This window comes from Octopus sinensis, linkage group LG26, assembly GCF_006345805.1.
Source record: "Octopus sinensis linkage group LG26, ASM634580v1, whole genome shotgun sequence".
NCBI lineage: Eukaryota > Metazoa > Mollusca > Cephalopoda > Octopoda > Octopodidae > Octopus > Octopus sinensis.
The window spans coordinates 10,435,308-10,451,388 of NC_043022.1; the positions used below are offsets into that span (position 1 = coordinate 10,435,308).

The following is a 16,081-nucleotide window of genomic DNA, read 5'->3' on the forward strand; positions in this document are numbered from 1 at the left end:
GTGAATCTGAGAGGGGAATATGATGAATAAGATCATAATTAACTGATCCTCCTTGATTTTTTTTTACTCAAAGCCAGGAATTCTGCAACAACGCCATGTGTATATATGACAGGTTTCTTTCAGTTTCCATCCACCAAATCCACTCACAAAGCTTTTGTTGACTTAGGCTAAAATGGAAGACACTTTTCTAAGGTGGCATGCAGCAGGTTTGAACCAACAACCATATAGTTGGAAAGCAAACTTCTTACTACACAGCCATGCCTGAGCCTAAATAGAAAATATCAATGCTACTGACATCATTTCCGTTTATTATCATTTTTTTTTCATGATAGCATGGATTATGTTTCTGAAAAGCCGCATTCCACTAACAAAACATGGGCTATAAATACTAAAAATGTAAACCTTCTCATTTAAAATGGCATTGTCATGATTAAATGCATTTTCTTAACCCTTTCATTACTCTATTTATTTTGAGATGCTTTGTGTTTCTTTCAATTACTTTAAATATAACACAGAATTTAGTAAAATAACTTGGTTATCATTAAGCTAGTGTTAGGAACATAAATTGTGACTAAGGTTTGGTGGAAGATTTCAATTCAAAACTTATGAAAACAAGACATTTGTACTCAGTGCTAGAGCCGGTTTCAGCCGGGTTGGTAACGAAAGGGTTAAGAATTAGCAAGAAATTCTCTTGTAAAAGCTAACTTGATATGTTTACGAAGATGTTGTCACAAAGAGAAAGTAATATTGGCAGGGTTACTTGAAGCACTTAAATTGCAATAAGAGAGCTAAACTTCCCAGCTAAATGACAGCTGTTATCAGAAATGTCTAAACAAAGACAGGTAAAAGCCTGAAGTTGTTTACAAGAACAGAGAAAGAAATTATATCCCTGTTGACATGTGATTTTACAGTAGTATCACACCACATGGCTCAGTGGTCAGAGTGTCAGGCTTATAATTGTGAGGTTGTGAGTTTGATTCCCGGACTGGGCTGTGTGTTGTTTTCTTGAGCAAGACATTTCATTTCACGTTGCTCTAGTTCTGAGTTGCAATATCACTGGTGCCAGGCTGTATTGGCCTTTGCCTTTCCCTTGGTCAACATTGGTGGCATGGAGAAGGCACGAGCTTTTAAAAATGTTTGGGGACATCTATATTGTATTTTTACAACACCCTTTACAAAACCCTACATACTAATTCTCTCCCTCAACCATCGAAACCATTTAACATTTAAACCAGCCACATCCAGTCCAAATAGTCTTCTTGTTTTTTTTGTTCAAACTTGCCAGATCAGGCATGTCACACATACACTACAATGTCATTCTAAGAATAAACAATCACATCATCAAAATCTCAAAGCTACAAGACAATACACAATTAATTCAAAACAATGGGAATAAATAAGAATTACACTGGACAGAGTAATCTGGATTCTAAAGAGTTAAACAGCATCTACTTACCAAAATTAAACTGCGAAGTCCCTGCCATGGAAGCACTGAAGTCATAACCTTGGCTAGTACCAGACTGGGTGCTTGGAGTCTTACCAAAAGTGAATATTTTTGTATTTTGGGCATTAGCTCCATCAGCTGGTTTTGTTGTGGCAGTTGCTGTAGCAGCTTGCCCACCGAACATGGCCGGGTTACCACCAGACTGAGCATTGGGTGTTGCTGCAAACCCAGGAGTACTGAGTGGCCCAAACAATGGCTTTGCCATGCTTGCAGCAGGTCCAGTGGCAGCAGTGGTGATAGGCACTTGACCAAAAATAGCTGGGGGTTTGACGGCAGTCGATTCTGCAGCACCCGGCTGGCCACTGAAGATGCTAGGTTTGCTTTCAAACCCAGATCTAAAAGGAGTTGGTTGATTCCCAAAAGGAACTTGACTTCCACTGTTGGAATTGAGAGTGAAATTAAACTTCTGGTCAGGCTTTTGCTGCTGCTGCTGCTGTTGTTGTTGTTGTCCACTACTGCCAAAGATGACAGCTGGTGCTGGAGACTATTTTGAATTAAAAAATGAAAAAACAAAAATAAAAATCACTCAAAAACATTTCTATAAACAAGTACATCTTTATGAAACAACAGTTGTCTTTAGATAAGGCAAAAGCAGATATAATCAATAGAATTAAATGCATCCTTCCCCACACACCACCACCTCATCTAAATATTGGTTTCAGATTTTGGCAAAAAGCCAACAATTTCTGGGGAAGGAGTAAGCTGATCACATCAACCCTGGTACTTATTTCATCGACCCCAAAAAGATGAAAGGTAAAGTTGACCTCGGAGGAATTTGAACTCGGACTGTGAAGTTGGACAAAATGCCGCTAAGCCTTTTGCCCTGTGTGCTAATGAGCCTACCAGCTCACCACATTTACCCCCGTTTTCCTAAATATTAACTGGAACTATTTTATTGATTCTGGAGAGACGAAAACAATAAGGAGACCATTCCTAGCAGGAAGAAATGAACTTAGAACGGAGAAAGAGACTCAACATGCAAAGAAACCTTACATTTCACAATTTGTCGAGGAGTTAACCTGATGGAATATTAAATTTAGGGCAGCTGTTGGCCTTGCCATGAACAAGAACCCAAAGTGGCTAATGTAGCATGTATAATAGTTTGTTATGTTATGGACGACCCTTTTGCAGAAACAAAAGATGTTGAAAAAGATGGACATTTAACCATATGCCACTTCTTCAATTAGCATAAAGGCCTTCATGATAAATTGACTATTTTTTTTTTTTTACCACAGATGAGGTTTTGAATCCATGAAGTAGAGTAAACTTATGAGCAGGGAGCAAAAGTAGATACTAATGTTTCAAGTAGGACTTGTCTTTGGATAATTTCTTAATCAATGTCCACAGCACCGATATGACAGTTGCAATAAACAGCTTGATTTTGAATTGTTTGGACAATTTGGAGTTTCAGACATTCTTTAGCTTGTGACAGGCTGTCAATGCTTGTGCCTTCCTGATCTTGATGTCTGCTCCCGAATTGCTCACCCAACCACTTTAGTACTAGAAGTCTTCAGCAACATTCAATTTGGAATGACTCAAAGCATCACTTGATTGGTTGAAAGAAATGTATTCAGTTTTCCTGACATTTGTGCGCAGTCCTATTTTAGCAGCTGGTGTTTCTACGAATGGCCCTAAATGCAAAGTAGCAGCAACATATGACAAACGAATGCCTTTATGGAGACCTGCTGAAAGTTAGTGAGACGATCAGGTAAAGACAGCTGTGACTAATCTGGTCACTGTGTGCTCACCCTTAACGGGAAGCATCCAAATGACCCTTGTGGAACCTACTTCATGGTGGTGTAAGAAGAGGAAAACGTCATCACACATCAACAATTTCATTGCAAACACTGGCCTGAAATATATCCAGGCCTTCAAGGCAGCAATGGACTGAGAAGTGTGGAGGGTGGACTTTATTGCTGCAACCTAGGTTGGAACCTGGCAGCAGCAATAATAATAATAATGATAATAATAATACTAATACTAATAATAATAACCCTTTCTACTACAAGCACAAGGTCTGAAATTTGGTTGGGGTGGGATATTCGATTACATTGACCCCAGTACTCTACTAATACTTATTTTATTAGCCCCTGAAATGATGAGAGGCAAAGTCGATCTCAGCAGAATTTAAACTCAGAACATAAAGACAGGATAGAATGCTGCTAAGCATTTTAGCTGGTATGCTAACGATTCTGTCAGCTTGCTGCCCCCCACCTACTACTACTACTACATTTGACAGAGTAATATGAATGCTAAAAGGTCAATGCTATAAAATGAAAAAAAAAACAAACAAAACAAAACAAAAATAAAATCAAGGTTCAAAGAGTGAGGGATTATTATTTACAATGGACGGACAGGTGTCCTCACCTTGCTTGTTGTTACCACAAAGTTTTGGCCGATGTGCTCTCTAGCCTTCATCAGGTGTTCTGGTGGAATTTCGAACCCAACCCTTTATTTGACTAATGGGGTACTCTGTTCTCATTCCTAAGGTATTCTTTTTAGCTGATGCTATTTTTTTCTGTTGTTATTATTTTCCCATGTCCCTGCTTGGGATTGAACTCAGAATCTGAGTAGTAGCCTGCTTTCTTATCCACTATATTATATGCCCATTGCCAATTATAGAGTGAATTTGGGGGTTTGTAATATGGGAACTGGTATTAAGAAAAGATAAAATATTAGGTTTATAAGCCCAAAAGTTCACTCCAGAATTGCCTACAGATTCATATAGTGTAGTGTGTAAGAGTGCGAGCTACTATTCCAATTCTGAGTTCAATCTCAGGTAAGGACTTGGGAAAAATAATATAAACAGAAAAAAAATAAACATCAGCAAAAAAGAATTAGTCAAAATAAAAGGTTGTGTTCGAAAACCTATCAGAAGGCCTGATAAAGGTTGGAAAGTACATCAGCCGAAATGTGGTAACAAGAAACAAGTGAGGATACCTATCTATCCATTGTAAATAATGTACATAATTCTTCATCTCAAAAATATAGAATAGCGAGTCATTAGTAATTACCTGTGCATTAGCTGAGCCAAATATACTCGAAGCAGGTTTACTTGTGGAATTGTTAAGAGCAAAATTAAACCCAGCAGATGGGCTAGAAGTACTAGAGCCAAAAACATTTGTAGTGGCCGAAGGGGCAGCGGCTTGAGCCTGGCCTGTTTGAGATGCATCTTTGAAGCTGCCAAATGTGGAAGGGTTCGAGAATATAGCTGCAGCAGCAGGTTTGGTTGTCGAGGCAAGCGTCTTTGTAGATGCAGCCATGCTGGGTGCACCAAACGCAGAGCTTGCAGTGGCTGTAGGTGTGCTGAAGATGTTCAGTGCTGTAGCTGGTGCAGCAAAGACAGCAGCAGTGCTGGCGATGCTAGAGCCACCAAAGATTGGTGATGCTGCTGCAGCCGTTTGAGGTACCTTAAAGATAGAATTTGAAGACGGTGCTCCTGCAGCAGTTGTGGCTGTGGTGTTGGTTGCTGCCGGTGTTGCTGTGGTAGTGCTTGAAGCCCCAAAGATGGAGGATACGGTAGAAGAAGGAACTCTGAAAACAGGTGCAGGTAAGGAGGTGGAAGCCCCAAAGATAGATGATGTAGATGTACCTAAACCAGATGAAGTAGCAGTTGACGGAGAGCCAAAAATAGGGGCAGCTGCAGAAGAGGAAGCACCAAATACTTGTGAAGCTTTGGTTGTAGAAGTACCAAAGATAGGTGCAGAGGTAGTAGATGATCCAAAGACAGGAGTAGTGGTAGAAGAAGCAGCTCCAAAAACAGGGGCAGCGGTAGAAGTGGAAGCTCCAAAGATAGAAGGAGCAGCAGATGTGGAAGCTCCAAAGACAGGAGTAGTTGTAGAAGTGGAGGCTCCAAAGACGGGAGTAGTGGTAGAAGTGGAGGCTCCAAAGACGGGAGTAGCTGTAGAAGAGGAGGCTCCAAAGACGGGAGTAGTGGTAGAAGTGGAGGCTCCAAAGACAGGAGCAGTGGAAGAAGTGGAGGCTCCAAAGACAGGGGCAGCGGCAGAAGTGGAAGCTCCAAAGACAGGAGCAGCAGTAGAAGTAGAGGCTCCAAAGACAGGAGCAGTGGTAGAGGTGGCGGCTCCAAAGACAGGAGCAGCGGTAGAGGTGGAGGCTCCAAAGACAGGAGCAGTGGTAGAGGTGACGGCTCCAAAGACAGGAGCAGCGGTAGAGGTGGCGGCTCCAAAGACAGGAGCAGTGGTAGAGGTGGAGGCTCCAAAGACAGGAGCAGCAGTAGAAGAGGAGGTTCCAAAGGGTAATGAGAACCCCCCAAAGGCAGCTGTTGTAGTAGTGGCAGTAGTAGTAGTGCTAGTAATGGTGGTAGTATTAGAGGATGCATTAAAAACAAATTTGGCAGGGGTGGTGTTTGGTGCTCCAAATGCAGCAGAAGATGCAGTTGCGGTGTTGCTGGTTGGCTCATTCTGGTTGGCTGGAGTATTTCCAAATACGAATAATCCTGATGTACTTGTTGCTGTGGTTGAGATGACATTTGGGCCAGTACTCGCACTGGCGTCTGGTTTAAAAGACGGGAAACTGGCAGGCGATGTATTTGTTGCATCTACTTTCTGTGCAGCCGTTGGGGTTGTTGCAGCTGAGCTCATGATGGAAGTACCTGCACCAAAAGGATTTCCAGCGGCCGTAGGAAACGCAAAGCTTGTTTTAGGACTGACTGAAAAACCTGCAGTTGAAGGGGCAGAAGTGGAAGATGATGGAGATTTGATGGCATCAGTAGTAGTGGTGGCTAATGTAGTCGACAACGGAGAAGAAGCTGGGGAAACAGGCGGCACACTCAGAGAGGTACTGGTTGCACTAAATGGGGAGCTGATGTGAGCAGGAAAAGATCCTGTAGGTGCAGTTGTAGCATTTGGACTGGATGAGACAAGAATAAATTGAAAACCAGAATTCGAACTGGTTCCTGGAAGGCTGGAACTGCTAACAGTTGTACAAGTTGTGCTCAGTTGGGGAGCAGTTACAGATACATTAGGCTGTGCTGCTGCAGCTGCTGTTGTTGAACTTGAAGGACTCGTCACTTTTGAGTTGAATTGAAAATTGCTTTTCATCTGGATTTGTGAGACTGGTGATGATGATGACGATGGCAATGATGATGGTGATGATGATGGCGCTGTGAGTTTGGCATCTGTTTTGAAGGACGAAACAAAATATATATTTTAAGTGGCATTTACATCAAAAATAAAACGAACAACAGAATTCAATTAGATATAACCTAACAAATACGTGTGTATGGCCTGGGTACAACTTTAGCATTACTCTTTAGCATTTGAACTGGCCATATCTAGCCAAAATATTCTTCTTGTTTAATGCTCAAACTGGCCAAATCCAGTCTCTTACACCAACCCTACGATGCTATTCTAAAAATAAACAATCACATTATTGAAATCTTAAAGCTACAAGATTCAAAACAATGTGAATAAATAAACATTACATTTGACAGAATAATCTGAATTCCAAAGGCTTAAACTAGCCTTCTGATATACAGTAATCCCTTGCCATATCACGGTTCACCCTTCTTTTGATCCTAATCCATATCACACCACCCTTGATTCTATGATACAAGCTTACTAAATTTAAACCCATCTTAATTAAAATCTTCCCTCAGAATTCCACATTAATTTAAATTCCAAACACCAGTTTAAAAACAACAGTCATTTTACTAAATCATTTTCTGTCAAGTTTTGTAATTTGCTTACTTCATAAGCATGGATATAGGAACAAGGATCAAATAGCTGTAAACTGCAAATTTCTATCTTGCCATAGTGGAAGCACAACCAACAGCTGAACGTATGAGAAGGAGTAAAAAACATCAGCCATGACCCTGTAGTGATGGAATCAATTGTGGGATCTTTTCACTTTGACTGGCAGATTTTTAAAATAATTTCTATGTAACTAAACACTTTTAAACTTTGTATGCTGGTAGTGTGTTACATAAAACATCTTTTTCTCTTGGCGTTCTTGAGAAAATTCTGTAGTTTGTAAGCTATTTGTTCTTTAATTTCTTGCATTTCAGCAATTTCAACCAATTAATGATGTCTATTGAGATGAATTCAATATCTGCCATATTTTGTCAACAACAATAAATTGGCAGTTTTTAATTATTTAAACAAATGTACAGCATTCGTTATATATTGATTAGGAACTCAATACATGGCATTAATTGAAACATAAGCAGTTTACTTCAACAGAAGGAAGATAACAAAAAAGTTAATTCCCTACTAGGAAATTTTTCAAAAGTGTAGAACAAAGTGTTAAGGTGAATGAAATAACATGAAATATAGAAATACTGACCTGAAGCCTTTGGATAAGCTGATGTTGATAATGAAGGTAGGGGTGTGATCATGGAATTGACTGATGTAGTGTTGGATGTGAGGCGGGTAGGCTGTTCTGATGATGATGAAGTGAGAGTTGTAGTAGTTGCTATGGACTTGGGCGACAATGATGCTGTTACAGACCAGGCTGCTGTAGTGGATGTTGTTGTTGTTGCTGCTGCTGCAGCTGATGAGAGAAGGGTTGATGGTGAAGACAGAGACAAAGAACCAGAAGTGGTTGCAGTTGTTTGGCTGACATCCGTTGAGGATTTGCTGGTAGAAGTTTCCAGAGATTTCGTAGTAGAAATTAAGTTTTTAGAGATCTCAATGCCTACAAAAAAAAAAAGAAAAAGAAAAAAAAAAAAAAGAAAAAAAAAAGAACTTTACTGAGGAAGATGCTTTGTACACATTTTCAGTTCAGTTTTAGGTGAAGGACCCTTCAGTAACCAAACCCTGTAAGTACAATCATAAAATGGACCCTGCCCCACCACCAAAAAACTAAAACAAAAAGTTAATAAAATGCAAAGAAATGAAAACAACAAAAATGCCAAGACAAATGCAGGAGTGGCTGTGTAGTAAGAATGTTGCTTCTCAACCACAAGAATCCGGGTTCAGTCCCACTGCATGGCACCTTGGGTAAGTATCTTCTGCTATATCCCTGAGCTGACCAAAGCTTCATGAGAGGATTTAGTAGATGGAAACTGAAAGAAGCCCGTCATGTGAGTATGTGTGTGCGCCTTTGTTTGTCCCCTACCACTGCTTGACAACTAGTGTTGGTGTGTTTATGTTCCTGTAACTTTGAGACTCAGAAGTTCAGCCAAAAAAGACTGATAGAATAAGCAAGTACTGGGGTCGATTCATTTGATTAAAAATTCTTCAAAGCAGTGTTCCAGCATGGCCACAGTCTAATGATTGAAACAAATAAAAGACATTAAATGCAAAGCCTGAGAATTTTGAAAACTTAGTCTCTGTCTACAAAACTTATTGAGTCTGTTGGGGAAAATTAAAGGAATAAAGTTAGCTTCAGGTGAAAAAAAATTATTTATTTACACAGTGTCTGTGCTAGTAGGGTGCCAAGAGCACCATCCGAGCGTGATCGTTGCCAGAGCAGCCAACTGGCTTCCGTGCCAGTGGCACATAAAAGGGCACCATTTGAGCGTGATCGTTACCAATGTCGCCTTACTGGCACCTGTGCTGGTGGCATGTGTAAACAGATTCGAGCAAGGTCGTTGCCAGTACCATCTGACTGGCTCCCATGCCGGTGGCACGTAAAAAGCACCCATTACACTCTCGGAGTGGTTGGCATTAGGAAGGGCATCCAGCTGTAGAAAATGCCAAATCAAGATTGGAGCCTGGTGCAGCCATCTGGTTCACCAGCCCTCAGTCAAAATCGTCCAACCCATGTAGGGTGCCAAGAGCGGATGTAAAACGATGATGACAGTCTGGAGACAAAGCGAATCAGTGCTTGTACACCAAAGAAGACAGAATCACCTTAAATCAATAGAAAAGACAAAAGGATAACTTTATTTTAAAGACCAAAGGTAGTGAGCTGGCAGAAACGTTAGCACGCTGGGAAAAATGCTTAGCAGCATTTCATCTGCCATCGCGTTCTGAGTTCAAATTCTGCCATGGTTGACGTTGTCTTTCATCCTTTTGGCGGTCGATAAATTAAGTACCAGTTACACACTGGGGTCGATGTAATCGACTTAATCCCTTTCTGTCCTTGTTTGTCCCCTCTATGTTTAGCCCCTTGTGGGCAATAAAGAAATAAGAAACATTAGCATGTCGGGCGAAATGCTCAGCAGTATTTTGTTTGTCTTTATGTTCAGAGTTCAAATTCTGCTGAGGTCAACTTTGCCTTTCATCCTTTTGAGGTCAATAAATTAAGCACCAGTTGCATACTGGGGTCAATCTAATCGACTGGCCCTGCCCCCTCCCCCAAAATTTTGCACTTTGTATCTAGAGTAGGATAGAATTGTTAGCATGCCAGGCAAAAGGCTTAGTGGTATTTCATCTGCTGTAACGTTCTGAGATCAATTTTGCCTTTCATCCTTTAAGAGTCGATAAATTAAGTACCAGTTGCATACTGGAGCTGATCTAATCAACTGACCCCCTCACCAAAAATTTCAGGCCTTGTGTCTAGAATAGAAAAGAATTGTTTGCATGCCAGGCGAAATGTTTAGCGGTATTTCACCTGCCATTATGTTCTGAGTTCAAATTCCGCTGAGGTCAAAACACTGGGAGGGGGGGGATGTCGATGTAATTGATTATCCCCCTTCCCCGCAAAAAAAAAAAAATTTAAGGCCTTGTGCCTAGAATAGAAATAATTATTTTAAAGACCAAGTACAAAATACCTGATTTTGTCCCCTCCATACACACACAAGCATGTATCTGACTCATACATTGTTCACTTTCCAGACATTTGTACATTACTGCATATACTTTATACGCACTTTCTGACAAGTTGTGGTACACCTGAGCACTGTATACAATAATTTCATTATTATTATTATAATATGTATCTTGAAGAGGCCAGCCTAGCTGTCTACAACAGATGTAATTTCATGAGTCCTTAACTAATATACATGAAAAACACAAAGCTAAGTGGTTAGATATTTAGCTCACAATCCTAAGGTCATAAGTTTGATACCCATCAGCATGTTGTGTCCTTGAACAAGACACTTTACTTCATGTTGCTCCAATCAAAATGTCCAGTTAGTAGATAACTTGATGTGCTGGTTCCAACTTGACCAACCAATCAGAAGTGTCTGCAAGCCTCCATTCCTCCCACTCCTAGAGATCTTTTGTGAAGGAGATGGGCACTACCCTCTCTCTTGTGGCTAAGTTACCAAAACAGAGAAAACAGACAACAAACAACAAAACAGAATCTTTTCAATGCAATTTTGCTATGAGGAAATGGTTTAAGAAAACAACGCAAACCCTCACCTGTCTTTGCAATCATGAGGTCTTTGTCTGTATTCGAAGCCTTGTCATTGGCAATACTATCCAGCATCTTTTCAACCCTCTCCTGTTCAGCTTTGCGGTCGTTCTCATAGTCTTGCTTGGTTGCGTAAACATTAGCATACGATAGCTATGAAATATTCAAACGTTATATGCATGAGTATATATAAATTACAAAATACAAAGTTATATCTTGAGATCGTTAGTGACAACAACACTCAAAATATATAACAGACAGGAATTGTAGTGCTCAAATGAGCTGTATTCACTTATTAATCTAAATTTTTAATTTAACAAATTTTTACCAAATGTTTTATGATTTTAAGCGTAAATTCAATGTGTTATATGTGCAACACCGATTCTTATATATTTATATATTTTATATGATGTTTATATATTTATATATTATTATATTTTTAAACGTCAGACTTTATATGTTCTGTAGATATAAATAAATATAGGAATATATGTATTTGTTTGATCTTTCTGTGGATTTTGTAATGTTCCTTTAGTTGCTGCTCACATTGCCTCCCCTCGGATTGAGTATATATATATATGTATGTATGTATGTATGTATATATGTATATATATATAAGCATGTAGTTTTTGCTTATTACATGCTATAAAAACATAAAAGTGTTCAATAAACTTTATACTGCAACAGATATTGTACACACACACACACACACACACATATGTAGCCCAACAAATGTTGTCTATGTCCAGCTTTACTGCGTGAAATCTTACCTGATGAGGGTGGATTGGATATTAAGATGTAATCTTTTACAACTAAACCAAATAAAATTGTATCAGAACTGCCATAAATTTTAAATGCCATTCATGTTTACTATGTGTGTCTGTGCATGTGTGTGTGTGTAGCTACCTATACACACACACTTGTTAATCTGTACATCAAACAAAAGTGTGTCCTGCTTAATTCACAGAAATGAACATATGTACATATGACTGTGTACACATGCAGGAGTGCATGAATGAGTGTTTGTGAGCGTGCATGCATGTGTGTGTTTGTGTGAGAGAGAGAGAGAGAGAGGGAGGGAGGGAGTGTTTGTGTGTTCCACCAGAAAAGTTCGTAATTTCATTCAAACTGGGGAAGTTTTGTTTTGTATGGCTGAGACCAACTTCTACTGTGCAATAGTAATTATTCTGCCATGCAGTCAAACCCCATCACTAATCAGTCAAAAACTGTTTATTTGCAGAAATGGAGATGAACATCTTTGAACTCTGAATTCCTCTAAAACGAGGTCCATTAAACCTTTAGCATCTAAACCAGTCGCAGCTGGCCAAAATATTTGAGCTATTTTACATTCAAACTGTCCAGATTTAGCCTTTCACACCAGCCCTACAATGTCATTCTAAAAGTTAACAGTTACCTCATCAAAATCTCAAAGCTACAAGATAATGCAGGATTAATTCAAAACTAAATGAATAAATATTAATTTCAATAGACAAATGTAAATAGTAAAGGTTTAATATTTAGCTTTGTATCAACCACATGTCATAGTGATTACATCAAGGCTATAACTGAGGTTGAGGGCAGTTTTATTAAATAATCTGGTTTTATAATATATGACTGGCTTTCATGGCCGCTGCCAGCCTCCCCTGGCACGTAAAAAGCACCCACTACACTCACGGAGTGGTTGGCATTAGGAAGGGCATCCAGCTGTAGAAACACTGCCAGATCAGGCTGGAGCCTGGTGCAGCCTCCTGGCTTCCCAGACCCCGGTCGAACCATCCAACCTGTGCTAGCATGGAAAACGGACGTTAAACGATGAACATGCGCATCATTTTTTCAATAATTATTTTAACATAAATTTCCCCACATTTGCATGGATCAGATGGGATTTGTTGAGACAGTTCTAAAACTAGATGCCTTTCTTATTGCCAGCCCACACCTATTTCCAAGTAAGGTAATATTTCCTCATGGCAGAATATGTTCACACAGAAGATTGGACATGAATGATACAGTATGACAGTGATTACACTGTGTAACATGACTTTTGTCCTTGGGTAGCAAATGTTATTTCCAATTTATTAACCCCTAGAAAGTATGAAAAATGGTTAATATTTCCTTCGAAATTTACTTTTGTTACATTTATTCAAACCCCAAAGACTACTTCTCAACACATGGCTATGATGCTCCCCCACTACTGTTCATGATCAAAGATGCACATATTGTCAGCCACCAGTTTGCTTAAGTGGTCATATAGTCAAGCAACTGACAAGCAAATCTGTGGTATTGAGCAGAATATTTGCTATAATGATATTTCTGATTCAGCAACTCAGCACTGAATCTGAAATATAATGGAAAGTAGGTCAGCTTCAAAACTGACCTACTTTCCATTATATTTCCAGGTAACAAAAGCAAAGTTTGAAAAGAACAGTAGTGATTTCCTTTGATTTCTAGATTGAGGCAAATAGGAAATAACACTTTCTGACCAAAGACAAATATTTTGTTACACAGTGTAATCATTTTACAAATATCACAATGTCAAGACAAGGAGACACACACTTCCAAATTTGCCAATCTAGTTGATGCCACAGGTGAGGAAAATGAAACTAAACATTGAAAATAGATATGAAAATGTACTTACTTTGTCCAAATTAACACCTGGTGTGGTAAAACTTAAAAGCTTCCTCCTAGGGAGATCTGCTGCAGTTTTATTTTCCCCAGAACTTATGTTACTTGTTAACTAACAAAACAAAAACCAAAAAAAAAAAAAAAAAAAATTAGAGTAAAATTTAATGAACAATTATAAAAATAAATTTAATCCCTCATACTGACTCCCAATAAGGACTGCACCTCATGTGGCATGAAGCACCACAAAACTCGCGGTCGGAGGATCGCGGTTTCGATTCCAAGACCGGGCATTGTGTGTGTATATTGAGCGAAAACATCTAAAGCTTCACGAGGCTCCAGCAGGGGCTGGTGGCGACCCCTGTTGTACTCTTTTGCCCCAACTTTCTCTCAGTCTTTCTTCCTGTTTCTTGCCCCTGACTTCCTATGCAACCGCTGAGCCTGGATGCGCATTCCTCCATCTGTCGATGCTTTCGGTGTCGGGGGTTGACCTGCTTTCTCTTCTGCGGGTCTTACGAATAGCAAAGGGCCATGTTTCGGACTTCTTCCATCTTGCGAGCTCTGGGACAAAGACCGTTCGCTCAACAGCAACAGCACCACAAGAGAATACCTACCCACATGCCAGGTTGTGTGCAGACCCAACCACCTATCAACCACTTGTTTCCAAAATTCTCTCCCTTGCATTGTTCTTGATAGGTCACTCTTTAGTAGCTCCGGAGTCTGCAACCAATTGGTTAATAAATGGCTTGGCAGGACAAGCCACCTGGGTCGCTTCTCATGTATTGGTTCCTACATCAGTATTTAACTCACTACTTCCTTGTTGCTACAAAAGCAGGGTCAACAGAATCTGTCTTATTTCCACTATAGTAGTGGTAACTCTTGGAAGATTACCATAAAGAACCAAGTATTATCATCATCATTTAACACCCACTTTCCATGCTGGCATAGGTTGGACTGTTTGACTGAGGGCTGGCAAGCCAAAAGGCTGCACCAGGCTCCAATTTGATCTGGCAAAGTCTCTACAGTTGGATGCCCTTCCTAACGCCAACCACTCTGTTGTATAGCACTTCTATTTGATGCTAAATGCTTCTCTCAGATGTCTCATGCATGTTCCATCTAGTTATCTTTCTAGTGCATGTAGTGCAGCTGTACAAGAGCACAGTTTCCATTGTTGCTCAAAAGAAGCCATACTTAAGGTGTCCGTTTCGATTTAAACGCACACTAACTTGGGGAAGCATGAATAATTAAAATGCTTTCTGCCTAAATTGTGTTTACAGTGCAAGTAGGATTCTAAATGAGACTGGCTGCTCTAAGAAATTTAGTGCACTGCTCTTCTGCTTCTATCAAACTGTCACAATTATTGTTTGTTCCTTCTTGAGCCACACCTGGCTCATAGGGCCAGTTTCCTTGGCGACTCTTTCGCCATAATTTTCTCTCACTTTTTCCTCCTGGATCTAGCAGCTCACCTGTGATGGACCAGCATCCCGTCCAGGTGGGGAACCTATATGCCAAGGAAACCAGAAAACCAGCCCTTATGAGCCAGGCGTGGCTCAAGAAGGAACAAACGTATATATATATATAATATATATATATATATATATATATAATATATATATATATATATATCAGAGATGTACCTGCATAGCAAGTGATTTGATCTGAGATTGTGTGCTGAAACGAAAACAATTGCAGCGTGGAAGGTGTTTATAAGCCATTTAAGAAACACACAAAAGCCGTTCGATTCACTTCAACATTTAAGTTTAATTTGTCAAAATATTTTCATCATTTTAAGACTGCGACCTGTTCACTGACAAAAATCCGTGCTGCACAGATTTTTGTTAGTGAACAGGTCACAGTCTTAAAATGATGAAAATATTTTGACAAATTAAACTTAAATGTTGAAGTGAATCGAACGGCTTTTGTGTGTTTCTTAAATGGCTTATAAACACCTTCCACGCTGCAATTGTTATATATATATCATCATCATATATGTGTATATATATATATAATTATGATAGAAGCAGTGTTAATAACAAAAGGTAATATTTAATATTTAACCCCACTTAAAAGTGGATGTTGTGTTAGAACACAAAATATTGCATAAGCACTTATGTTTATATTGCTAATTGGAAGATAAGAGCATTTTAGCTTTTATTTCTAGTAATGTAGGTGTTTCTAACACCCTAGTCATATGTAGGGACAATTATAGTTTTCCTTTTTGGTAAAACATTGCACACTACTGTCTATATTCATTTTATACATAAAAATGTATACACACACACACACAAACATATACATACACACACACATACATAAATAAATAATATATATCAACAATTCACACACATGGAAAACACCAAATCCCCGGTCTGAGATTTGAACCTGTGATCTCTTGAACGCGAGTCCGCTGTGCTAACCACTAAGCCATGTGCCTCCACACATACATATAAGCAATAGAAATATTATTATTTCTAAGTCTCTCTAAAGGAGACTACAGCAGTAGTACTGGATATTAATAGTTATCGCAAGCTAATGTCAAAGGTAATGCTTATTTATTCACATTAGTTTGTATTTATCCTATTCTAGTTTTGAAACTTTGATATGATTGTTTATTTTTAGACTGACATTGTAGGGTAGGTATGAGAGGATGGAGCTAACCAGTTTGAAAAAAAAAAAATCAGGTAGAATATTTTGGTT

The 16,081-nt window shown here is 39.3% G+C and overlaps 1 protein-coding gene across 1 annotated transcript in view; it reads right to left on the reverse strand.

The window, feature by feature from the left end:
• Nucleotides 1-16,081, reverse strand: part of LOC115224728 (nuclear pore complex protein DDB_G0274915) — a 43,284-nt gene that overhangs the window by 4,806 nt on the left and 22,397 nt on the right. Inside the window, exons 8-12 of the mRNA XM_029795600.2 lie at nt 13,401-13,499; nt 10,774-10,918; nt 7,808-8,158; nt 4,519-6,641; nt 1,457-1,988 (exon numbers count right to left, since the gene is read on the reverse strand). Coding sequence (XP_029651460.1) covers nt 1,457-1,988; nt 4,519-6,641; nt 7,808-8,158; nt 10,774-10,918; nt 13,401-13,499 — 3,250 coding nt within the window. The remainder of the gene's footprint in view (nt 1-1,456; nt 1,989-4,518; nt 6,642-7,807; nt 8,159-10,773; nt 10,919-13,400; nt 13,500-16,081) is intronic.